At 44.1% G+C, this 27,460-nt stretch overlaps 2 protein-coding genes across 3 annotated transcripts in view; one reads left to right on the top strand and one right to left on the bottom strand.

The window, feature by feature from the left end:
• Window positions 1–23,406, bottom strand: part of GPAM (glycerol-3-phosphate acyltransferase, mitochondrial) — a 131,845-nt gene extending 108,439 nt beyond the window's left edge. For both annotated transcript variants that reach the window (XM_067024679.1, XM_067024680.1), the window contains exon 1: window positions 23,305–23,406. The gene's annotated coding sequence lies outside the window, so the exon portion shown is untranslated. The remainder of the gene's footprint in view (window positions 1–23,304) is intronic.
• On the top strand, window positions 8,884–23,437 carry TECTB (tectorin beta). Its single transcript, XM_059052081.1, has 10 exons — window positions 8,884–8,959; window positions 9,687–9,877; window positions 11,353–11,495; window positions 11,601–11,673; window positions 15,248–15,351; window positions 15,500–15,583; window positions 19,403–19,565; window positions 21,068–21,140; window positions 22,286–22,318; window positions 23,388–23,437. Exons 1-10 carry the CDS (start codon window positions 8,884–8,886, stop codon window positions 23,435–23,437), a joined length of 990 nt encoding a protein of 329 aa, XP_058908064.1.
• The last annotated feature ends 4,023 nt before the right edge of the window (window positions 23,438–27,460 follow it).

Raw genomic sequence — 27,460 nt, 5'->3', positions numbered from 1 at the left:
CAATAGAGAGACGTCTGAGGACTCAGAGAACAGAGCCATAAGACACAAGAAGCCCAATTCTGTGGATAATCATGGAAAGATTACCAACCAACTGGGAATAACTGTTGGAAACTTCACATGAGTGAGAAATGAATTTCTATCATATTAAACCACTAAGATTTGGGGCTTTATATCTACCTTTCTATTCTTGCACAGAACCTGACATCATAATCCTTTAATAAATGAGCATTATGACTTTATCTTGTTGTTTTAATACAAAGACCTACAAGTTCTCATTTTAAGAAGACAAGACAAACACAGCAGCACACACTAGAAGCCATACACGTGATGCAGAGAACAGAAGTTCAAAAAGTTCAAAGTCTCCAGGAGTTAGGAAATCGGAGACAGTCTCACATAGCAGGTAGCTTTGAGTTTGTCTTTGAAGACTGGGTATGAATTGTCTGGATAATGGAGACTGCATTCATTCACCAACATTTTTTAAAAATCAACAAAAAATTCCCCATAATCCAGTATCGACGCCCGTAGTCTGTGAGCACTCCAGCTCTTACCCAATATTTCTCTATTGCTCATGTCTGCTGCCAATGGTGTCCGGTGTGGTCTGGCCCTGGTTACCATGCCCAGCCACCTGCAACCTTCTGAAATCACCTAACCTCCACTTTCCATCCCCAAAGCTCTGACCCAAGAAAGGAAGGACGTGCTGCTTCAGAATTTTTGATACCCTTCCCCTTGGGTCCATCAGAGCCCTGAGTTTGTGGCTTTAAGAAAACCACTTGTCAATGAAACTATAAGTATGTGTGTACCTTGCTCCAGCCTTCTGCTTTGCTCCCTGCTGCTATTGATCAATAAATCCATTTTCATTACCATTTCCCTCTGGCTGTACAAGCAAAAAGCTTCATTTTAGAAATCAAAGGCTGATCCATCCAACGAAAGGGTTTTGTTTAAATGAAAAGATCAATCAATCCAATGAAAGCGTTTTCTTTTTTAATCACTACCATACACAGAAAGTTTGCAACATAAACGTATTGCTCTAACTTCCCTCTACAACTAATGAATTATAGATGATATGATGGGAATTCTACCATGATTTATAAGTTGCTTTCATCAAAACTATTGCCCTGTAGTCTTTTTCTTTTTTATTGGCCGCACTGCCCGGCTTGTAAGATTTTTGTCACCCAGCTGGGAACTGAACCCGTGCCCTCTGCAGCGGAAGCACAGAGTCCTAACCACCAGACCACCAGGGAATTCCCCTGCCCTTTAGTCTTTAAAACTAGTTGGAGTGCCTATTTTATATGAATGGTAGAAACTACCTTTGTAATTTCCCAAGTTACTTCAACTTTCCCCAAATGTTTAACACAGACATTTTAATTCTCTAGGTTCAGAAATGCACAATGTATTCATTGAGATGTGAATTAGACTTAAAAGGGTCACACGTCATTCTGCCAGTTTATTAAACAAATGGGACCCACATGGGCAGTGTCAGAGAAAACAGAAACAAAGGGACTACTCAGCATTTAGTCCATGAGATCATTTAAAACTCATTTAATCACACTGTCAAGCATGCATTTTGCAGGAGGTGCTAATGGAGCTGCAGGGTTTTGAAACACTTCCTCCGCCATCTGAGGATGCTGTTTGTTCTTAGAGGAAAGGGGAAACATTGGCGGGCACCTGCGCTACTGTTATACAGAAACCCCTCTGATGCAGTATGGAAATGGCCTTCTCTTCAGGAACACTTAAACAACGGTGCCTGCAGGTGCTGCTATAATCAGAACAGGTACTGGGAATTAGTATTGACTGTAAAGAGTTGGCGGAAGGAAAATCAGAGATGCACATTTTCAGGACTTCAGAAGGAGTCTGGTCAGGTCTCTATATGCTAACTAGCCATAATCTAATTGACTTTGCATAGAAATCCAGAATAATACCCTTCAACAGAGGCTAGTGTTTGAGGGCAGTTGCTTTGCAGTTTGAAAAGTCCTTTGGCTTCTTCTGAAGGACAACTTTGTGTCATTCTTTCATTCAGTAAATGCTTTCTAAATCAACTATGTGCCAGGCACTGTGCTGGGAGCTAGGAATTTAATGCTAAGCAAACACCCAGTTGTAACTCTTGCCTTGATGGAGCTTTCATTCTAGTGAAGGAGGTTTCACTCAAAAAAGTGAAGTCACACTATGATAAATGCTATGTAGGAGAAGTGCATCAGCTCTGAGGGTATAATTCTGTCCTAGAAGCAATGCAGTTGCTTATACCACAGATAACAAATGGGTTTCAACTCATATGCTAATTCCTATTGATTAATAGTGTCTCTTTGAAGTATGGTGTTGAGAATGCTTCTGAGGTCTTGTCTGGCATGCACCCAGAAGGGGAAAGTGGTAGTACGTGTGCCATGTATCTGATGTACCTGGTATCCACCTAGAGCATGTAGGCACTTGAGAACAAAGTGACAAGTGGTTACAGTTGCACAGTCGTCTAGCAATAGTGCACAAGATCATTATATAGGTTCTTTTCTTCTGCTGCTCTTCCTTATACCCATCTCTGGCTATCTGAGAATTGGACTGGGCCAGTATCTCTACATTGAAGCATCACAGACATAAAAGAAAATGAAACTCACTCCACCTCTGTCATAATTACAGACGTATCAGTCTCGGTTAGACTTTGTCTAAGAATGAGCAAGAAGCTCACTGGGTAAGAGAACGGCTCCCCTTGAAGTTCCTGGAAAGAAAAATCAGTCCACCAAAACAGACATGTGTCCTAGAGAGCAAATCTGTGAATTAGTTTTAGTTTCTACAGATCCATCGGACAATTACTCTAATCTGAATTATAAATCTATAACCAAAGTGACACTAATTTGCCAAACGGGGAAAGAAAACCCAGAATGGCATTATCCACCAAGGATGGAAATGCTCATAATATGAAAGGCCAAGCAAGAGGAAATGTGCTTCGAGTCAAACAGGAAAACTTGCTTGGGTGTCTGGGAAAAGAGCTTTAAAATTAAAAGTATGTGACGATTGGTGAATGTATCATCTCCATCTTATATCAGCGCCTCCTTAAGTGCCATATCCCCTTCCTAAAATATTCTGTCCCTACACACACACACACAAGCGTGCATATAGACAAGCACACATCCCTTCAGCACCCAGCCCAGCTCCTCATCCTTCAGGTCCCATCTTAAGTCTCTTCAAAGAAAATTCCTTGGGCTTCCCTGGTGGCGCAGTGGTTGAGAATCCGCCTGCCGATGCAGGGGATGCGGGTTCGCGCCCCGGTCCGGGAAGATCCCACGTGCCGCGGAGCGCCTGGACCCGTGAGCTGTGGCCGCTGCGCCTGCGCATCCGGAGCCTGTGCTCCGCAAGGGGAGAGGCCCGCGCACCGCAAAAACAAAAATAAATAAGAGATTTCCTTGACCAGGCTGTCTAAATTAGATGCCTCTTCTCTGTCCCATTATTCTTTATTTTTAAAGCCTATTTGTGTTCTTCCTCAATATCCTTACATTTACCCCAAGCAGGAGATGATTGATAGATAGATAGATAGATAGATAGATAGATAATGTATATTTTCATATACGTGTATTTGATTACTACCTGGTACCTTACAGACACTCATTATGTATTTGGTGAATGAATGGATGAGTAAATGAATGAAAGAATAAGTGGAGATACTCTGGGAAGTTTTAAGAACAGAACAAATGATTCACCTTGAATGTTTTAGACCAGCAGTGAGATTCCTAATCTTGATCTGAGGAGGAGCTATTTTTAATTCTTCAGTCCTACGATTGGAGGAGGAGAGAAGGGTGGGGAGAAGACAGGAAAGGGAGGGTCTGATGGGTCCTACTCTTCAGAGAAAGAGAGCAAGTCATTATCCCCTGCGGCAGAGATTAGCCAGATAAGCCTGGAGAGGCCAGGTGTACGCCTGGGGCACTCTGGGAACTCGTGGCCTCAGGGTTTGCGGAGGGATGGGGGAGGTGGAGCTTCTTGCTCTGAATTTCAAATGCACTCTCTGAAGAGGGTCTTTTCTCACTTCTCAGTTCTCCTTTATGAAGTGCATTTTCCGTGAGGGGAACACCACTTTCTCTGGAGAACTGAGAGGGGTAGGCCATTAGAGCCTGCGAGGGAACACCCACTCATCTGCAAACCGGCAAACAGGGTCTCCCACAAAGTAGAAGGCGGCTTGATTCAGGGCTTAAAGGAAACAGCGGAGTCCATTTAACAAAGCCAATGTTTAATGAACTCAAAACAGTGCACTTTAAAAAATAAGTTAATAAAGCAGGCTTTAAATTTTAATGCATGCTTATTAGCTTTATTTTCTGACTACCATCTGTTACCTCAGGAAGAGTTTACTGGTTTGTCTATCATCATGATTCATCACCTATATGATTCCTGAGCTATGAATGACGTTGATTGGAATTCTGCAAATGGCAACCCTTTTGCATCTGGGCCAGCTTTCACAAACCATGCAAGACCTTCGAATAGAACTGGTACCTTCTATTGCCTGGCAATTCACAAAAGAAAGATACGAGGAGAGACAAACTCATTTTTCAGATGAGTTTGCCATAAAACCCTATTTATCGGGCTCTTCCAAGATCCTGATATTTTTAAAAATCTTCCCATCAGTTTTATTTGTGTTTTACGGAGACGTAGCCATGGGCCTCAGTGGGAGACATGGCTTTGGGGTCGTCTCCCAGCGGCACCCCTCCTACCCCACCAGCTCAGGAAGGGAGAGGAGTGGTGAAAAGCAGCAAGGGGATGGGGTGGGTCAGTGGAATGGTGGGTAATTACCAAGAAAAAAGTAGAAGCCTCCTACCTTTTATCAGAGCAAGTATCAAATACTGTTTTGGCCCAAGTACATTCTGTCCCATTCTGTTTCTTATGCAAATTACACATCTAGAGACCAGCCTGCCACAAAAGTTGACTCCCGCTTCCCCAACTTTATTCAACTTGCCTTTGAAAGGAGTATCATGTACCTGATTGTTAGCTGGGTAACAATCAGAGAAATTGTAGGCAAGATCTTATCATTATGGGGCTTCTTTAGAAATCAAAAGCACCTGCTCTTTGTGAAGATGGGCTTCTAAAGAGAGAAATATTCCCATTAGAAAATGCCCTGAGTTCAAATGGGAACATGATTAACATGTCCTCCCAGCCTGAGGGTACCAACCATAGACCGATAAACTAGGGATCTTTATTGAGCACTTACTGTGTGCAAGGTTCTTGCAACAGCCATAGGAGATGGGAAGCCTGATTATACAGATTTGGAAACTGAAGGCTTGGAAAGGTCAAGTGACTTGCTCAAGATCCCACAATGGGAAATGTCACAGAGCCACAACCTCTAATTCCAGAACGTATGCTTTCTTTTTTTTTTTTGCGGTATGCGGGCCTCTCACTGTTGTGGCCTCTCCCGCTGCGGAGCACAGGCTCCGGACGGACGTGCAGGCTCAGCGGCCATGGCTGACGGGCCCAGCCGCTCCGCGGCATGTGGGATCCTCCCGGACCGGGGCACGAACCCGTGTCCCCTGCATCGGCAGGCGGACTCTCAACCACTGCGCCACCAGGGAAGCCCAGAATGTATGCTTTTAATTACCTATGATGTAATTCAGCACTGATGACATTAATGTATACTATCTAGTGACAACCCTCTCCTAATAGGCTCCCCTCTTTGGATTTTCCAAGCAGAACTGAGCATAAAACAAACGACTTCCCTGAGGTCCTACTCCTGTAGAAGAAAATAAGCTACTCTATGCAAGCCAATTTACACTTCATTTAATACTCCTAGTAACCTTATATCATAGATATGATCATATCCTTTCAGGAAAGAAGGAAATTAAGGCTCACAGAAGCTAAGTAACTTGCCCAAGAGTACACAGCTAGTAAGAGATAGAGATGGGCTTTTGATTCCCAGGCTAACTTCAGTATCTATCTGCCTGGCATCTTGTAGGCATCCATCAGACATTTCCACTGGGAGAGAAGGAAGGCCTTTAGTTCTCCTGCAACCCTTTTCATGAGTGAACTCTGCCCTTCCAGGTCAGAGTCAAGATGATCCTATTGACCTCCCGGGGCCAAGGTTGGCTGAAAAGACGGATGTTATTTGAAGATGGGTGAAGAGAATCTTCTTGAAATAGAAACAAGTATCCCAATGTACATGGAAGACCAATGCTGAATTATCAGTGATGCATAACATTTGTGTCCAATCAGAGAGGCCATCCTTATGAAATTAGGCTGTATGAGGCCTCCGTGACGCAGCTTACCTGTTACTTCCTCTGTCAAGCATGTCGACTCTCCCTTTTCCCTCCTCCCCATCCTACGTTCCCGGTACAGATTTCTATGACCCCGTGCATCCTGCACCCACCCCCCCACCCAGTTCCTAGTTCTGCTGAGTTGCCTGTGTCTTCCCAGGGCCTTGTCCCTGGTATACGGAAGGGACTTAATATATGTTTAAAAAAATGGACAGAGGAAGAAGCTCAGAGTTAGTGCTAAGCCCTAGGAAAGAGAAACTCAGAAGTTATGCATGTTTGTGAGATGCAAGCGCCATTTTCTGCTCAGGAGGTAATGCCTCTAATGAGTTGTGGAGATCAGTCTAAACGTGCTGATATTTCCAGGTCACACTAAACTTGATACTAGCGTTAAAAAAATAAATGTGTTTCCTCTTCTTCCCCTCGCCAGCCCATTTGGTCTTTATCTATAAAATATATTCATTGCATGTGTGTTATACAATATAGATATGTCTCATGTAGTGTGAATCTACAGTGGGCACTTCATGGCACTTCCGAGGAAAAGAAAAACAACTCAGGGACACATACGCGTTGCCAGAAATTGTTAGTTGTCTCTTCGTGTGATCTGTTTCTTTACCTGGCACTTTACAGTTTACAAGAGGCTTCACATCATTGCTCTCCCACCCCATGAGGTGAGTTCAGGGCTGTGGCTTCCATTTACAGAGAAGGAAACTGAGTCACAGAAATCTTTCGTGGCTTGCCATATGGCTATTTCCTTAGTTCTTAAAATATCATCATTGTAAGGCATGCCATTGATTTAACAATAGGTTTTGAGGATATAAGGAAACTCTACCATACTGTGTATACATATTGCTTATAAGACACATCCCAACGTTTCTGAGATATTATATGCACTTGGAGAGAGAGACGTGTATCTTAAAACTAAGAAAATGTGGTCAGTAGTGGAACAATGACTTAACATGGCATTCTAACTCTGAGTCACTGTGTACAATTTACCTTCTCAGCTACATTATAAACTCCCGCAAGCAGGGCATTTTTCTACACTTTCTACATGTCTCTCAAAAAGCTTAATATAGTGGCTTCTGTACAAAATGCTCTCAGTTGTTGATAAAAGAGTCCGTTTCCTCTAAAAACAAAAGCTAAAAGGAACCTTTAGTTTTCATTCTTAAATTTCTGGGTACTAAAAATTCCCAGGGTATATATTTGGAAACTTCCCAGGAGCCTCATTTTATCTGTTGTTTTTGGTGGAATCTTGTTTGGTGACTAAGAATTGAATCATAAGATTGCCTCTCTGAGAAAGACAGATACCATATGATACCACTTATATGTGGAATCTAAAATATGATACAAATTATTTACAAAACAGAAACAGACTCACAGACATAGAAAATAAACTTGTGCTTCCTGAAGGGAAAAAGGGGTGTAGGGGGGGATAAATTAGGAGTTTGGGATTAACAGAGACACACTACTACATATAAAATAGGTAAACAACAAGATCCTACCATCTGGCACAGGGAACTATATTCAATAATAAACCATAATGGAAAATAATATGAAAAAGAATACATATATATGTGTATATATATATATATATATATATACATAAAACTGAATCATTTTGCTGCACACCAGAAACTAACACAACATTGTAAATCAACTATACTTCCATAACAAATAAAAATTTTTTTAAGGAAAGATTGCCTTTCTAAGTTCCTTCTCCCAATATCACCGCTCTGGTAGACTAACAAAACTTTAGAAACCTAGGGGGTCTACAATCAAAAGCTGTATTTCCGAATGAAGTTTTGATGAACTTCAAGATGAAACTCTAGAAGTTCGGAGTTTATTATAAGATATTAGAGAAAAAAATCTTTAACATGTTTACATGAACACCAACAGCCTATTTTTTTTTTGTTTAGTATCCAGTGTACCACTGCTGAACTTAAGTCATCCTAAATTCAGTTTAGATAGCCTGCATATAAAAATAAGAAAGCAAGAAATAAACCAAAGAAAGCAAGATGTAAAAAAAGAGTCACCTGTAACCATGCAGAAATTGGTTTGTCAAAAAAAAAAAAGAAATTGGTTTGTCTCCAATCAGAGTTATTTTTGTATGAGGAGGAAAAAATTCAACTTTTTATTCCACCCCTGGTTTAAAAAGTAGTTTTTTTAAAAAAAAAAAAGGTTCTCCAACTCTGTGAAGTAAAAGAAATTAGCCTCAAGTGGCCGTAACTGAGCTTCCCATCGGATTATTGTGCAAGGTTGCCTTTTATTCCCCCCGCCCCCCACAGTGGATAATGCATGTTCATTGTGGTTTATCTGGAGCCGGTTTCTTTTACACCCTCGGCTTATATAAAGTCGAGCTAAGACTGGGAACAGAGATTTGGGGAGCATCTGAGAGGCAGCCTCCAGTCGGAGAGAATGAAACAGTCGGGAAGACGAGCAGCCGCGTGTGAAATTGACACTCTCTGCGGTATGAGCCCCGTGTTTGCCTCCCAACGCAGACGAAGAGCCATTAGAAACGAGACGCATGACCCATTTGCTCTGTACGTGCTGCTTTGTTCTCACCCTTAATTTTAATTTCTCGCTCGTGTTTCTGACCTAGAATGATCGAGGCTCGGGCCCTGTCAGGACCGTGAACGTTTGGCTAGCTCGATTTGGCCACCTGGCAAAAGCAATGGTGATGAGGGCCTTCGTCCTGTTGGCTGTCTTTGCAGAAGCCTCTGCAAGATCTTGCACTCCAAATAAAGCAGGTATGCTCTGGGGCTAGCCCATTTTCCTGGAAAGGAGCTTCTCCTGACACTTCCCTTCGCAGAGTTCATAGCCCCGTGTTTCTATTGTTTGGAAAATGCAATACTGTAGCCAAGTAGAAGCACTTAAGCACCGCAGCGCCCATCCGGTTTTTCCAACAGAAAGTACAAATCTGTTGGGTAAAGTTACACTTTTTAAAAATTAGAGGCTGCTAAATAGATGAACAAATAGAGAGAAAATCTTCACATTTTTTTTCCCATTTTCTATTTGACTACTGCTTTTCTGTCCTGTGTCATAAATTACTGTTTCATAGCACTGTGCATAAATGGACATTTTAAATTTTATAGGCTCATTTCATGGGATTTTCATATATATATGAAACCAGATTGAATGGATTGGAAATATATATATATATATATATTGGAAAGATATATGAAAATACATTTAATCTGGTTTCAAAAATACATTCCTTAAAATAGGTTAAAGCTTAAAAGTGGACCAATTTTGAATACATATTAAGACTAATGCAGATATTACACAGAGGTTTCAAAAACTGTAAAAGTGGAACTTCAGTGACTGAAGTTGGGGGAAAACTTTCGTCACAGCTCATGAAGAATAGTGGGGGAAAGTATTTTTAACGAACTGCTTTGCATGCTCGGCTGTAACAGGAGCCCACCATATGTAGGTATTACCAGATCTGATTTCAGACCAAGTCTCTCCTCTTTCCAGATGTCATTCTTGTGTTTTGTTATCCGAAAACAATCATCACCAAAATCCCAGAGTGTCCCTATGGATGGGAGGTGCACCAGCTGGCACTCGGTGGGCTGTGTTACAATGGGGTCCACGAAGGAGGTTACTACCAATTTGTAATCCCAGATTTGTCACCTAAAAACAAGTCCTATTGTGGAACCCAGTCCGAGGTAAGACCAGGCCACACGTGGAGGAGTTGCTAAGAGGAGGCAACTGGGCCCAAGAATGAGACATCTTCTGTCCACCCTTAAAAAGATTCAGAATTCACCACTTTCTTTTTAAGAGTCAGTCCCAACTCCCAGATTGCCTGAGATTTTAGTGTTATTTAAATTCTTTTCTTCTGTCTAGTTTAGGCGGCTCTTTGGATTTAAATTTTTATTCTCCTAATTCACTGCCTGAGCAGCTAAGCCACCTTCCGTGAGTAGAACAAAGTACATTTCCCACCTCCACCTCACTTGGAGCTCCGAGCATGTGTTCATGGCTGCCATCCTTCCTGAGTTGGATGGGTGAGCCATCCTCTGCCCGAGACTTGGAAGTGGTGACAAAGGGGTGCATGTGGAAGGCACCTTAGGGACTTCCCGGGCGGTCCAGCGGTTGAGACTCTGCGCTTCCACTGCAGGGGGCACGAGTTCAATCTCTGGTCGGGGAACTAAGATCCCACACGCCACGCGGCATGGCCAAAAACTAAAAAGATAATGGAAGGCATCTTAAAGGAGTGACCAAAGTATAACACAACCCATCATTGGGTCTTGTGAAGTACCCAGGACAGGTAATCAGAATTAAAAGGAACCACAGACATCTTCTTGCCAAGTATCCTTATGGGATGGAGGAGAAATCTGAGACCTCCCAGCAAAGCCACTAGTTCGGGGCCACAGAACCAGTAGTGATATAGTCATGAAGGGAGCCTAGGTCTTCTGACACTCTCTCTGGCTGACATCTAGAACTCCTACGGCCTTGACTGAAGGAGATGGTACATCTGTCGGGTCTCAGCTCCTGGGGCTACCTCCTCTTCCTAAAGGTCTCACAAGGATTCAGGGATTTAGGGAGAAGAGTCATGGGCATGATTAACAAAAACATCATGTCTGAATATCCTGGTAAAATGAACTAGAAATCATCTGTGCAGTCTTAGGCAGATCACTTCTCAAGTGAATGTTCAAGATCCCTTTTAACTCTAATATTTGGTGATTTTAAAGTCCAACAAGTCAGAGGAAAGACTCTCAGAAATAGTGCTCATGATTGGAAGAAGGAAAGAGCAAAGAATCAGGCAGTAATGTTCTAGAGATGGGAGGTGGTGAAGGTGTCTCATAAGATTACTTAGACAGGGGAAAGTAAATTAAAAGTTGATGTTGGGGGATAGAGGTTCCTGAGCCAGTCCATTTCGGTCAGAAGCCCAATGGGTATATGGATTTTTTTTAAGTGTACAACATTCAACTTAGATTATTATAAACAACCTTGAACAGACTTAAGATCTCTTTACAAAAATTATCAGCTCACCTACAAACGAGAATGAGTGCTATATCAATGGCAGACATTCATGTCTCCCCATTGGGCTTTTTTCTGAACCATCTTCAGTCATTTATCCAAGAGGCCTCATTCACATCATGGGGGTACAGGGCCACCCTAACTGCCTTCTTTCCTTCTCCAGTACAAGCCCCCCATCTACCACTTCTACAACCACATTGTTTCCAATGACAGCACCGTGATCGTAAAGAACCAGCCTGTGAACTACTCTTTCTCCTGCACCTACCACTCCACCTACTTGGTGAACCAGGCTGCCTTTGACCAGAGGTAAGCTGCTCCGAGAGCGGAGGGCTGGCTGCCTTGCGTGTGTTCTGCAGTCCCTGTCAACCAGGCATGTTTCAGTCCTTATGCAAAATTCTCTCCCCTTTTCAGAGTGGCCACTGTTCATGTGAAGAACGGGAGCATGGGCACATTTGAAAGCCAATTGTCTCTCAACTTCTACACTGTAAGTGGTCTCCGGGTCTCTATTGCCACCCTGGGGCCTTTCTAGGAGACGATGGGATGCTTCCTCAGCATTTGTTCTCCTCTAAGCTGTATGCAGACCCCCATTCTTGAATTTGAATTGAGTCGTAAACTTTGTTCTAGCTTTAAGCCTCTTTAAAGACTAGAAGCAGCAGACATTCAGATTCATAGACTGGATGGAAGAAAGGAAAGGTGCCACAGAGAAAAAAGGGCAATCTTCCCATTTCACAGATGAGAAAATTGAGATAAGAGAAATCAAAGGTCAATAGGCAGTAAAGACAGCCAAGGTCTAATTCTTAATCGAGATTTGTTTCCACGACAACCACCTCCAGAGATTTATATTTAGATTCCAGCTCTTGTTAAAACATCGCACAGACTAGTGAACTCCCTACCTGCCACAGGGCTAAGGGGAGAGGCTGGGGTTGGCTGCTGCCGCCTAGTTCTTTGGTCTCCAAAGCCCTTTACTTACTGGGCCTCCTCTTTGTCTAATTTGGGCATGCTGCCTACTTTGACATCAAAGCTAAAGGCACTAAGAATAAAATGCTCCAGAGAAACTAAATATGCAATGGCCATTAGCCCAGCTGCCCTCCTGTTTAGATGGGGTGCTCTGTTTTTTAGACTTAACAGCTTCCAGTGAGGGGACATGCACATAGGAAATGGCCCAGCAGGCTAAAGGAAAATGCAGGCAGAAATAGAAACCTTTACCTCCAACATTAGAACTAGAAGATGGCCTTAGAGGCCAGGTACAAGCCAGTCATTTCGCAAAGGAAACAACTATATTACCTGGAAATCCACTGACCTTGAACTCTTTGAACTTGCTTTACCAGCTCCCTGGAAGCTATTAATCTTGCTGAACTCAGAAGGTGAGAGCTAGAAGGGATCCTAGAATAACCTAGTCCATTTTACAGCTGAAGATCTGAAACCCAGTGAGGAAATGATCTGTCCAAGATCCCACAGGTGGTCCAGAGCAGTACCCAGTCTGGAACAAGGTCCCCTAACATGGGTCTACAAGGCAAACTTACTATGCAGGGAATGAAGCTTAAGTTTCATGACCCCTCACTTCCACAGGCCCTTTTCAAGGCCCTGTATCTAATTTTGTATTCAGAGTTCTGATTCTTTTAATTAAAGAGGGCTCTAAATAAGCTTCAAGGTCCCACAAAACCTAGATCTGCCCCAGGCTACACACCACTAGTGGTTAAGTCCTGAGAAAAGGAAATTCCATACAATCCCTTGACCTATAATCAGGGGGGTTAAAACAGTGTGGATCACCAGGGTGATGAAAGGATGGCAAAAGCACCGTCGTAACTGATGAAGGTTATTCTGGGAGGAAAATAAGCTTCACACATTGACAACAGACTCAGGAGACATCCTGATGACAGGCTGTCTTTACTACTGTGTCCCTGTCTGGAAATACGTGATTGTTGCTTTAACCAGATAAAATTATAGATATGACCCTATGAAGGTTTTACAACAGTTGGAAACGGAGAGGCACCACGATTGTCAAAAGTCATCATCTACCATCAGTTATGCGGAGCTAAGTTTCAGACAGAAATATCAAATCTTATAACTTTTTTAAGAAAAAACAAAAATTAGGAAGCATGTCCTCAGCATCACCCAGGCCATCCTCTAGATGGCTAGACAGACTGCTTCCTTGAACTGGTAGAAATGAGGCTAAGGCCTTCCCTAGGGCCCACCAAGACCCTTATAGGACAAATGAACCTTGGTAACGAGGGGGCTCTGAGGTTATAACCGAGACTTTGGTACTGATTTAACATTCCCATGACGCGCTCGGTTTCCTGTGCCTTCCCCATGAGGTTGGTATTTTTCTTCTCCTCCCTTCTTCTGCTTTGAGAGCATTCTTGTGTGTTTCTGAAGCAACAGCTGCTCGCTGCATATATTTCCATCAAATTACCAGAGACCGAGCTGTGCCCTGCATGGCACAATAGAGTCAATGCTCTGCTAGTTGCTTAGGATTCTGAGAGCTCCAAACGCCAGGCTCCCAAACCACCAGTTCTACTCAGCATGTTTCCTCTCTTCTCTCTCTACTCCCTTCCACTCAATTCTGCCAACGGTCCGTGGCTGGTATTCTTGGTGAAGTTATTTTAACTCCCAATCCGAAATAAAGGAAGGTAGTCAATTTGTAGAAGTAGCCTAGCACTGCGGTTAAGAAAATAGGCCTTGACATCAGACCACTGGTTTGAAGCCTGTTTCCACCATTTACTAGTTGTGTGACCTTGGACAAGTTAGTTAACCTCTCTGGGCATCCACCTATGCATTTGTTAAGTGGGGATAATAACAGCACTTATCTGAGAGGTTTGTTATGAGGGTCAAATGAAATAATCCTCATAAAACCCTTTGCACAGCGCCTGGCGCAAAGTAAATGCCCAAGGAAATAGTCATTCTCCCAATTGTAAACTCTGACCTTGTTTAAAGTGGAAACTGAGAACTCCTAGCACCAGCACTGTTACCTTTATAGGGTTGAACATCAATGTCAGAGTGGGATTAGGCTGACTTCTATTCAATCAAAATGGTATTGACTATTCCTTTTAGTTAGACAGAAACAAACGCCAAAGTTTGGGATGGAACGAAGGCAAGCAATGGAGACCAAAATCATAGACTTCCAGAGTCAGCACAAACCTCAGAGGTGAATAATCTTGACCTTCCAGCCAATGCCCAAAACCCTTCTGCAAGGCTGCTGAGGGATGGGTTCCCCACCTCTTCCAAGGGCAATGGCACGTTGGACCTTCTCATGTTAGGTCAGCGTGTGAAATCTGATGTCATGAAATCTGACATCCCGAACTCTGGCCCACTGGTCCTGGTTCTGTCCTCTGAGATGATACTACGTGTTACTGATGATCCTTCAACTAGCTGAAGCTTGTCTTTCCCAAACTAAACATCGTCCCATTCTTGGTGGTCCATCCATCTATCCTAGTGACTCTTTTCTCTGTATGATTTCCTGGGTTAATGCCCCCATTAAAAGGCAGAGCCCAGAATTTGCCAAAATAAACTGTCCAGGTACTAAAGGGTGAAGCTGTCTGGACATAGGTCCCTAATTTTCATGTTACAAAGAAAGTAGAGGGAAATCACACTGAGTATTGCCTCACTGTCAGGTGAGAAGTGGAGAAACTGACCCTTAAGAGCGTTTTGCTTCAGAAATTGAATTAAGTAAGTGTGCAGATTCTGTGCTCCACTATGTAACATAATCAGGAAACTTGCCCTGCAAGTGGAGGTATTATTCCAATATTCCAATTCTTGGTTCCCGGGAGATGGGGCCAGGAGAAGCACCTCTGGCTACACTGGGGACGGCAGTCTATGATTTTGGTCTCTATATAGCGCAGTCTCCTGGACATACATGTGATGTCCTCATCCCTGCTAAGATGGCACCAGCCTCCTAGGAGGTACGGTCTCTCTCTGGTCCCGGCTGGTCTCACTGTGGTTTCATGTACCTGTGCCTTTGGGTTGTTCCTCCCCCCTCCCGTTCCGGTTCATCTGCTCCTGTCAGACCCAACTGCTCAGTCTGACAGATCATAACGCCCAGTGTCAATTTCCTTCCAAAGAATGCCAAGTTCTCCATTAAGAAAGAAGCACCTTTTACCCTGGAGACATACGAAATTGGTTCAGATCTGTTTGCAGGAGTAGAAGCCAAAGGGTTAAGCATTAGGTAAGTGTGTGTTCTTAATGTTTGTATTTATAAATACAAAGAAGAGAAAAAAAAACAAACAAAAACAGCCCAGAGGCTTTTTAATCACCCAAAGTTTCTAGGCCTACAACTCCCTAGCTCACAATGATGCGTTTTGCTTCATTTCCAGGTTTAAAGTGGTTTTGAACAGCTGTTGGGCCACACCTTCGGCTGATTTCATGTATCCCTTGCAGTGGCAGCTGATCAGCAAGGGGTAGGTATGGCTCTCTGGACCACAGGGCTGAGAGGTGGGGCTAGGTAGATCCAGGGCTGCTCTGGCTTGGGACAGCTTGGAAGGAAGAGGCGGAGCCTGTTGGGGTCACATCAGTGACTTCCTCTGTGCTTCCAGACTGAGTACTGATACCAGGAATCACTTACATAGTGCTTTCTAGGTACCACGTTCTGTTCTGAGAGCTTTATCATATATTAACTCATTTGCCTTACAACAAGTAGGTATTATTACTATCATGCCCATTTTCCAGATGAGAAAACTGAGGCACAGGAGGGGTTAAGTAATATCACATAGTTAGTGTATGTGTGTGTTTATGGGGAAGTGGGCAGGTTGGGTTCAAACCCAATCAATCCGATTTCAGAACCCTGATGAGGACTAACTTAGATATCCATGTAGAAAGCTTAGTACATAGTACCTAGCTCGTATTCAATCAATTTTAATAATATCATTGTTTTTATTTACTAATAATTTCATAGGTAACGGGGAGTTCTTAAAATTTGGAGTAGAGGACTAAAGTAATGGGATTATAGTATAGAAATGTGATACTGGAAATCACACATAGGGTGGTTAGAAACAGAACATGGGAGGTAGAAAGACCAGATTAGAGGCTGTGGCAGCTCTAGAGCCAAAGGTGCTAAGACCTGAATCAAGGTTGTAGCTACGTGAATGGAAAGAAGGTCATCCAGCATCACCCAAGGGAGGGAGAAGCGATAGAAATTTAGCAACCAATTGGATATGGTGGAGGGAAGGACAGGGCACAATGTCTGAGGAACATGTGACAAAGAATGCTTTCTGCTGTTGCACCGTGAACTGTGAAGATGAGAAATTGTTTGTCGTAGGCGCCTAGGAAAGAGGGGTTCTGGATAAGGGAGTTTGGATTCTCCTTGAGTTCAGGGATGACATATCGTACTTGAGATGACAATTGTCTAGAAGCACTTAGAATTGTAACTTTGGAAAACAAAGGAGAGAAGGAGTTAGACTAGAGATGCAGGCATCATCCACACAGCAAACAGTAAACACAGAAGAGGCCATTCCCCAAACCAAAGCAGACCAGTTACACTGGAACCATCAGGGCTGAGTAAACACTGCCGCCAGGGACAAAGGTGATAAGATAACAAAGGTGAAGCCACTTTGGATCTTTATCTGTTTTTATCTAACAAACTGTTATACAGCCCTTACAACATACCAGGCATTACTCTAGGTAGGTGCTTTACAAATCCTAATTTATTTCAATTTCATTAAACTTCCTATAGAGTAGGTAGTATTAACAATCACTATTTTATAGATGAGGAAACTGAGGCACAGATAAGTTCAGAAACTCACCCAGAGTCTAAGCTAGTAAAGGGATGGATGATCTGGGCAGCATTATCTCTTGATAACACAGGGTAGGACAGGCCAGCAAGGCCCACACCCAAGCAACCCATCTTCCTGTAGAGATGGGAGCTTAGTTTGGGTCCTTATTTCACATCTGTCATTGAATGATTCGTTTAGGTTCTGTTGATGATGATGAAAAATCAAATGACCTCAGGCAGATTCTGAAATAAATTACTGACCTACAGGGACCTTGAGATTACCGGGAGGCGTTGGGAACCTCTCTCGAACAACAGCCACACAAGGGCAAAGGCTTGTGCCACACCATGGACTCATCTCCTCAGATAGTTCTAGCGCCCTGCACACCTAGTGGATGTGTAATATGGCAGAGAAGGGAATGCCTGAGACTTTGGGGGTAGTCGCTACAGGTGGTCCTCAAACTCTAGTGTGCACAGGAATTCCTCTGGGTATCTGCTACACATGCAGATACGTTGTCAACCTACAACATCAGAAGGTCCCTGGGTGAACCCTGGGACTCTACATTTAAGCACAGCCAAATTAAAGACACCCTGACCTAGTTGCAAATACTGCCTAACTGAAATGGCCCCTTGAGGTTGGAGATAATCGCACAAGACCAGTGAGTGCCAAAGGGGAGAATTAGAAAGGCCACTCCCATAACCTCCCAGATTTCGATCTTAGGTGGGGAAGTGATGATGGTGTGAAAGCCTCCCCGTGGGCGTTCCACAATCCCGAGATACCTGTCACGGAGGGACAGGTGCCACAGCCAGAGCCAAGAGGCAGCAGTGCCAAGGCATCTAGGCCTGCCTGTTACTTGCCTCCTTCCTGCCACCAGCAAAGCTCTGCTTTACATTGTTCCCACCGTCTGACACCATACCTGGACACTCCAGCAGCCAGGAGCTATTTTAAGGACTTAGTCTTGAGTTCGTACAAGGATCTCGGGTTTAATGACCGAATGATCCTTCAAGAGTCTTGTTTCACGGCTCAGAAAATGCCCCTAGCTCTTGTCACTGCTCAGAGGGCACCACAAACAGATCCCAGCTTCTGGCCCTGGTCCAGATATAAGGTGCAGTTTGCATGGCTCGTTTCACTCACTCTCAAGAGTTAACATCCCCTCCGTCCTACCTCTCATTTGGCCCCTAATGTCTGCTTCTGATGGACTGGGATGGGGGAGGGCCCACCATGAAGTTTCCCTGGGGAGGCTGCACTGCTCCCTAGTGCGTGTGTTGAGTTGGAAGGACGATAGAGTCAGAGAAACACGCCAGGCGGGGCATGAACTTCGGTTCCCACCGAGGTGCCGTCCACTGGTCTTTAGCTTTTGAACCCATAGACCTTTGTTCCGAAGAGGACAGGTTCAGTGCTCATCGTCACCTGCACACAGGCCCTCACACTCTGTGGGTCTCGCTGTGCATTCCCGAGAACCACTGTGTCCGTTCCCAACCTGGCTGCATGTCTGGCACTTAAGTAGGGAATCCATATGTGTTTGGTAAATGAAAAAGTATTGTGCTTAAACCAGGGTTTCCCAGTCTCAACACTGTTGACTTCTGGGGCTGGATCATTCTTTGTTGTGGGGTCTGTCCTGTTCCCTGTAGGGCACTCTGCGGCATCCCTGGTCTCTACCCTCTAGGTGTCAGGAGTATCTTCCCCCCAGTCACGGACAACCACATGTCAAATTTCCCCTGGGGGGCAAAATGGCCCCCAGATGAGAACAATTGGTTTCCACAAATGCCCATCTATGTCATTATTTTTTGCTTTTACTGCAGTTGTACATTTGGGACTTTGAAACTTCCCAAATATTACATTCTCCTTATAGAGAATTTAAAAAAACAACAACATAAAGGTGAAAGAAGAGAACAAAAACTGTCCATAATAGCCAGTGTTAACATTTAAATGGTATCCTTCCAGCCATTTTTTTCTGTGCTCATATTAAAAATATCTTTACAAAGGTAATTATACAATAGAATAGATATAGCGCTTAAATAGTACAATGTAAATTCAAATCCCCGGTGGCAAAACCTCACAATACACACACAGCCACATGTTGGGTGTGACCTGGGCGTAGGTGGCTGTGAGAGCCCTTTGGGAAATGCCGTTCCCAGCACCAGCATCTTTATTTTGGACATATGCTGGGAGTCTGTACGGATCCCACTCCTCCCCAGGACGTTGTCTGGGGGATTTCATTTCTTGGGGACAGAGGTGTGGTAACTTCCAGATGTGTGGCTTCTCGTTAAGTTGCTCCACCCTTGCTGTACCCCATCTGTAGAATGGGGTCACAGCCATTTCATAGCTCCTCCGGCTGACCCCAAAGAAATGAGGATAAGTGAGGTGGGGCCCCAGTGCTTCAGAAGGATAACGTGCTGTGTAAAAGCCCAGGGGAGGCCGTGCGTGACTTTGCCTCGGACACCCTTGCTGCAGTTCATGGGATGACCTTGTCTCTCCCCCTTCCCTCTCCCCCGACCCCGTGTGCTTCAGCTGCCCTACGGATGAAACAGTCATCGTGCATGAGAATGGGAAAGACCACAGGGCAACCTTCCAATTCAATGCTTTCCGGTTCCAGAACATCCCCAAATTGTCCAAGGTGTGGTTACACTGTGAGACTTTCATCTGTGACAGTGAGAAGCTCTCCTGCCCTGTGGTGAGCCACCCTTCCCGGAATGAGAATATTCCCTGAGGCTGTGAGGGTGAGGGGACGGTATTTGAGAAGCTGTATTTTTACCTGGGAAATTGTCAACAGACCAGCGTAGAAGTGTGTGAGGACATACTGGAAGAAAGGCTGCTGAGGGTAGGGGCAGACTTTCCAGGCGTGTCTGCCCCCGCCACAAACAAGCGACATGGTCTGGCCCAGGTCACTTAACCCCAGAGCCCGGTTTTCTCATCTTTAAAGATAGAGTAGTAATGAGTAATGGCGGCCCTTCTCTTTTCAGAGAGCAATGTTAGGGAAAAGGAAAGCAACAACAGACATGGAGATGCTTTGAAAAAGTTAACAGGACAAGGGAGATTCAAAATTCAGCTGGTAGCAATAGGCTCTGCATGGAAGTCGAAGGTAGGTATTTTTAGCTCTTGACTTACCAGCCTGAACGTCCCTCTCTGAGACTTAAGGTGGACAAGAGAGATGTTGCAGGAATTCGCGACATGAGGTCACAGCTGTTCCGACCGCATGAGAGGAAGGGCCCAGCTTCCCAGACGTGTTTAGTAGCTCATGCAGGAGGGTCAGTTTCCCCTCCACCTCCTCCACCAAGAAGTTGCTGCCGGATCAGTCAACGTGCGTAATGAATTCAGGTGGAAGAAAATTTTCCATTGCGACCAGGTGTGAACCTGGTCCTTGGAGCAGTGGTTCCAAAGTGTGGTCCACACTGCTTCAGCATCACCTGGGAACTTGTTAGGGTTGCAAATTCTCAGCCCCGCACCCCACCCCCTGGCCCCAGACCACCTGATTCAGACACCCTGGGCGGACCCAGCAATCAGTGTTTTAACAAGCTCTTCAGGTGGCATGCATGTTTGAGAACCACTGCCTTGAAGATCTAAAAGTGTTAAATTCCAAACTGTTACCTCCTCGAGTCTATTTGGACCAGAGATCTCAGTGAGGAAGGACACAGTGTTTCGGCAGAGGGTACCTGCTCGCGTTGCCTATAGTAACCAACAGAAAGAAGATGATAATCTCTATTTCTCTTGATTCATTTGGCCAGACAGTGGTCACTTATGAGCACAGAGAAAGGGAGGGGAGTAGAGAAACATTTAACTGTTCACGAAAGGATTATTATTGGCACTACATTTAAAAAAGAATATGAACCAGAACACATTTTGCGGGTATCCACATCTCAGATCACAGTGATGAGAGTAACTGGGTAAAAAAGCCTTAGTTCTCATCAAGAGAAACGGAGTCAGTTCCTCCCACACGCAACGTGGATTTGTTCCAGCTTGAAGAGTTAAGGACGGAAAGATTTCTTCCTTTTCTCAAGTTGGAGAAGCAATGAGATACCTCCCTCTGGGTTATAAAAACAGTAAGGGAACTAATGTCTCAGGCCTGGGGAATTTTGACTCCGTCAAGTTTGTGACTTCTTAAAAAAAAAAATCTCTTTTCTCTCCTGTGTTTGTTTCTCATCCCACCTCTCCCCTCGGCTTCTCCTGGGTCTCCAGACTTGTGACAAACGAAAACGCCTCCTCCGGGACCAGACCGGGGGCGTCCTGGTCGTCGAGCTCTCCCTCCGTAGTAAGCTTCTCTGTTTTCCAAATGGTTGCCCTCACGCTGGGCTGCGTCCACAGGCACGGCCGGTTTGAGCATTTTAACTGAATTGCCAAACCAGTTGTGCCTGTAGACACAACCTTTACCTGCAACGCGTCTCCTCACCTGGGGGGGGGGGGGGGAGGAGCGGGTAACTCACGCCTGATCAAGGAGGTTTGTTAACTACCCTGAAAAGTTCGGTCTGTGGCCTCAATTCCAATGCCCCCCAGGGACTAGGAAGTGCTGAGCTGCCAGACACAGCGTGCAGGCGATAATAATAATAGAAAATGAAACGTACTGGGGCGTCCGGGGCACGTCAACAAAACTAGTAAAGGAGCTGGGTGAGCCCTGGGGTTTCAGAAATAAAGGAGACCCACACGGGCCCTGTCCTCAAGAATGTACCATCCAGCAAGGAGGGAGATGCTAAATGCTAAGGGAAAGGGAGATTACTGTCAGTGGGGGTGGAAGAGGTAGGATCTATGGGAAGAGATGGGTAGGCAGCTCAGCGTAATCAGGCTTAGGGAGGACCTCTGCGAGTCATCTTTAGGTCTGACCTCGAGAGTGCTGTGACATCAAGGAGGGGGCAAGGCCTGGGAGCTTTAGAGGACAGTCACCCAACTCTGGTCAGGAGCCCAACCCCATCTGCTGCCTGATTTTGTATGACCTGTAAGCTAAGGGCAGATTTTGCTTTTTATGTGGTTGAAAAAAATCAAAAGAAACAATATTTCATAACACACAAAAATTATATGAAATTCAAATTTCATTGTATATACAGAAAGTTTTATCGGAACATAGCCACCCTTGTTCATTTAGGGCTTGTCTCCAGCTACTTTCAACAGCGTCAAGTAGTTGCAATAGAGACCGAGTGGCAAAGCCGAAAAAGTTTACTATCACCCGCCCTTTTCAGAAAGTTTACCAACCCCTGCCATAGAGAGCCGAGATGAAAATGGCGTGAGATGAAGCCTTTGTCAACCCTGCAAGAAACTCTGTGCCAAAGACAGTGGGCAGCGGGTTGGTTGGTTCCATCAGGGGAGAATCCAGTCAGGTTTGTGTTCTAGGAACACAGCTCGGAGACTTCTCCCTCTGTGATCTTTTCTTAAACCTTCTGTATTCTCTTTCTTTACTCACTACAGGCAGGGGATCCTCCGGTCTCTATAGCTTCTCAGGTAAGGAAAAGAGACAGCTCTGGGCAAAGCTTTTAACAGGCAGATGTGTGTTTTAAAAGAGGCTTACCTTTGGCCCCAGCAAAGCCTTTACCTGAATGAGCTGGAGGGGGATTGAGAGGTCGAGAGGTCTCTCTCCAACCAGCCCCTGAGCTCTGAAGGGAGGGAGGAGCTGGGGGAAAGCTGGATGAGGCAGAGCTGATTCCCCCACCACCCCCCCACCAAGGCTAAGCAAAGACATCACCAGGTGGTTCCTCTTGGGTTTCTGTGTTCAGAAAACGTGATTTTCAATGATCTGTTCATTCAACAAATATTTCTGAGTCCCTTCTATGACCCTGCCCCTCATGAACTGAGTAACCTTAGGCCATGACCCCACTCCTGCCTTCCCCAGTTTCCTCTGTGAAACTGGGTTAATAATTGCCCATATCATACACAGAAGTCGTTGTGCGGAGTAACTATTACAGCTAAGAGCACTAAACAATGCCCAGCAAGCCACAAACATCCAGTAAAGATCAGCCATAATTACTGACTCTGTACGAGGCACTTTTCTAGGTGGTGTGATTGCGGCAGTGCACAAGGCAGGCAAGGCTCCTGCCCTTCCTAATATGCGTGAAGTATGGTGGGTGGGGCTGAATAATGATGTAGACAGCAGTCCGGGAAGCATCTTAGAGGAAGAAGCATTTCAGCTAAGACCCAAGATCTCACCAAATGATGCGAGAAGATGGGTAAGGCAGTTCTATTTATAAACAAACTCACAGATAGATGTAGGATTTGCTCTCACAATTACAGGAAATCATGCAAGCCAACTGTTTGAGACTCTCAGATGCACCATCACTGTATTATCGAAGTTCAGGTTCCCATCCGTCCGAGGTCCCTATCCTAGGCTTATCTGTTGGGTTCTCTGTGCTGATGAAAGGGAGCTATGGAAACCCCAGAGGATGAACAAAACTGACTATGTACAAGATGTGCAGAGTTTTATGAAAACCTACCTAACGTCCTTGAGTTGACTCTTTTGCCGAGTTCTCCTTGCTCCTTGTCGAACTGTTTGTCTCCTTTCCTGTCTGGTCCACAGATGTTCTCTATCACCTCATCGTGATGCTGGGGGTTTGTGCTGTGTTATAAGGGAGAGCCAGGCAGGCAGCTGCAGCTCCTCCACCCAAGACCATCTCCTCTGTCAATGACAAACTCACATTTATTGTGCTGCCAAAAAGAACAAACAGAAGACCGTATTGTTGGGGAGCAGAGAACAGCGCTTTGCCAAATATGTGTTCCGGTGATTTTAGTGAATTTCAGTGATTGTTTTTCTTCGGTGCCCCACTTCCTCTTGTGACTTCCTGTGGCTCTTAGATTCTGCCCTCCCTCCCCTGCAGCTGGCGGAGGAGTCTCCTTTCCCCCCCCCACCCCCCCCCCCGTAGTCAAGTCGAGACTGCAGCGGACTCCTTTGAAAGCTATTCTAATTTTAAAAGACTAGCACACCCAACCAAGCGCAGCTGAGCATTTTGAGGAGAATGTAGGGCATAAGCACAAAGTACTGAGGACAGAATGCACAGGAACAACCAACTTTGCCGAAGGAGCCTTTGTCATTGAGGCTTTGCAATTCCTATCTAAGGACCAGAGCTGAGCCATCAGGTGGGGGTTCTAATCTTTCAAATGATGATGTGGCAATCAGAGTAGAAAACATTCATTTGCTCAAACCTGAATAATATAAAGGAAAATGATTCTTAAGAGCCCCCAGTGAGTGCTCACCCAACCGGTGTTTTATTATAAGTTTTCTTAAATATGTACAAACATTATCTAGGTATACACTCCTTATTTTTATAGCTGATATATACGTCTAAGATCGAAAGAAAATTACAAATTGAATAGGACTCGAGCTACAAAAAGAGTAAAACTCACATTAGCATTAATTGAAGATTATATAATTATAAACATTATAATATAATTAATTGAACATGATAATGTGGCATTGCCTAAATGAAACTGCTACTTGTAACATGCTTCAGAGGGACTGCCATGACAGATTCTCGTCCGCTTGGCAACCCCATCCTACTCGTGATGCCCAAGGCTCTCACTATTTCTATTTGCTCTGCTAAGAAATCTTCATTTGTAGAGAATGGTCTGACCTCATTTAGCCTTTACTTCAACATTCAAGCCCATATCTTTTTGTGTCTCGGTAACCTACGACCATTCGAATGGAACCAACAAAAAATCAGAAACACAAATGCAAATAAAATGAAAACAAATGGCCAGTGAAATCACGTGGTTTCTCATGCTGAGAGCACTGCCACCCCAGTGATCCAGAATATGTTGAGAGTAAGGATTTACACGGTCAAGCAAATAAGAACGGAAAGAAGCAGTCCTGGTAGAGAATTGGCAGATCCCTGAAAATGCACTGAGGACCCCGGTTTGAGGCTAGAAGCTGAGATGCGCTAGGAAAATGTAAAGCTAGGAGCTTTAAATTCTGTTCTTTGTCTTGTATAGACTCAATTAGCAGGCTTATCATTGGAAAACACGTCAGTTTGTTTCTCTGCATTTAATGTATTTGAGAAGTTTTGAGATCTGTAGTTTGATGGTTCTTTTACAACTGTGTTAATGAACTCAGAAATTAAGCTAGTCCTCGAACCTCTGGAGACACAGAGTGCATGTTTAGCAATAGGCTAGATTAAAAGGACTCGTAGCTGAAGCTGGTCTCAAAGCTGGTGTTCCAGCCTGTTTGGGGTCTCTTCTCCCTATAAATTCAGAATTTTTGTAGTCAGGAAGGACAGAAAACATATTTCATTGGTTCTAGTCAAAAACTCTTAAATAGCATACTCACAGTCATAATCATAAATCCTTGGCTGTCAGAGTAAAACAAAGTTGTGTTAGTTTTGCTTTGTTCTATGATAATGTTTAATGATCTCTTGGTGGTGCTATGGAATAAATAAAATGCCTTAAAATAAATAACCTATGACTATAGCTTACAGTGTAAATATATCATGTTGGTAGCCAAATCTTCAACCCTCCCACTGGTTTCTACGACTAGAGCTTCTTAAATTCATATATATTTCACAGGCTTTCAATCATTTTATCCTACAGTTGCATTTCAAAAATTCCAGTATTGTGTTTCTAGGCAAGGAGGCAGAGCCATTTTGCATGATTAATGTCTGGGGAAAAAGTTTTTGTGGTCATCCTGTCTCTAAGGCCCTCATGTCTGTCACCAGCAACGGCATGTGCTTCAACTTAAAGTTAACAGCCCCATGATGTTTAGTTGCATGCTTTATGTCTCACAACTTCTCTACTAAGGAATTAAGAGAAAGTCACTCTCCAAACAATCTCTCCTGCAAATTCCCATTAGTGCTAAACATAAAACAGACATTTAGAGAAGGAGGAAAGGGTACTTTCTCCCTTAGGTATCCTTGGTTGACATAGAAAAAAAACCCTGAATATAGATTTTAGGAAAGTGCTCTTATCAGAATTCCTAATTATGAACCCTAAAGATATCTTCTCTCTGTCTCCCTCTCTCTCTCTAAACTTGAGTAATTCAAATGAAATATATAGAGAGACATGGATATATGCACACACATATATACGAGTATACACAGGCACATAAATCTCTACCAATTGATAGATACAGCTATAGCTATAGCTGTAGAAAGATAGATATATAGAGATTCATGTCTGTATATACTCAGTATATGTGTATATGTGCATGTATATATGTGCACATGTTATGTATATATGTGTGTGTGTGAATGTGTATATGTAGGCACATGTGTATATATATTCTATGTGCATGTGTGTGACTGGATGCCAGGTGTTTATGTTACAATGTTTGATGAAAAAGGCAGAAGTAACAAAGTTTTTATTGTATGAACATAACTGTATAAGCATGTGGGCTAGGGCTGGAAGGGAACAAACACACACACTCCATACAGATACAAAGATGGGATAATGATAGTTGATTGTCATATCCACCGCATCCCTACATCTGTGTGTGTTATTTTCTAATTCTCTTTCAATGTAACAGTATTGGATTTCTCAGTTACTTCTGCTCTTTTGCACATACTTCTTTTAGTCCTCAATATGTTGCATTACTACTATGTTTCCTCTCTCCAGCTAAACTGAGAACTAAAGATCATAGAAAGTTTCATATTTTCTTGTGTCCCCCCCCAATGTGGTACCTGGCACAGAGTAAGTACTCAATAAATGCTCTTTGAATTAATGAAATGTTCATAAAGATGGATGGATGGATAGATGTATAGATCAGTGGGAACTGGCCAATCTCTCTAAGAGACCCCATAGCAGAAGCTGCCTTGTTCCCTTTCATAATGGAACAAAGTGCTTAGCGCCCAGAAGCCTTGATCCCAAACAAGGGAAGAAGATACGAGGCCTGAGAAGATAACTGTTGGCCCACTGTCTCCATGCTAAGGTAACTCCCCTGTCCCCTTCATATAAATGCCTCTACCTTCCCTCCTTCCGAGCATCAGTCAAAAGCTTTCGATCCTTGGGACTTCCCTGGTGGTCCAGTGGTTAAGAATCCGCCTGCCAATGCAGGGGACACGGGTTCGAGCCCTGGTCGGGGAAGATCCCACATGCCGTGGAGCAACTAAGCCCTTGCGCCACAACTACTAAGCCCGCGTGTCACAACTACCAAAGCCTGCGCACCTAGAGCTCATGCTCTGCAACAAGAGAAGCCACTGCAATGAGAAAGAAGCCCGTGCACCGCAATGAAGAGTAGCCCCCGCTCACTGCAACCAGAGAAAGTCCGTGCGCAGCAACGAAGACCCAACGCAGCCAAAAATAAATAAATAAATAAATAAATAAGATGAAAATGGAATCGTGTCATAGAAAATGGAGTCTGTGAAGTTCCTAGAATTCAGCTGCCCACCTCTGGGCAGAAGAGTCCTGCCAATAGATAAGAAAGAAATTAAGCAATAAATTGAGAATGGGACATGATTCATTTGGAAGCTGCAGTGCTCACAGGAAGTGAGAGCTCAGGGCCAGGCCTTCCAGCCACTGACTGCAGGGGCTCTGCCTGCCTGGGACAGCCTGAACCTGTTGGATTTCAGCGATTCACCCCTCAGAGCTTTAGCCCCTGAAAACATTCCTGAGATGCCTTCTGCTGTGGGCTTCTATGTCCTTGCAGGCCGATTAGCTGATAAAGAT

The sequence above is a fragment of the Kogia breviceps genome, chromosome 2 (assembly GCF_026419965.1).
Source record: "Kogia breviceps isolate mKogBre1 chromosome 2, mKogBre1 haplotype 1, whole genome shotgun sequence".
In the NCBI taxonomy this organism is placed as follows: Eukaryota; Metazoa; Chordata; class Mammalia; order Artiodactyla; family Physeteridae; genus Kogia; species Kogia breviceps.
This window is presented reverse-complemented; position numbering and strand designations above follow the sequence as displayed.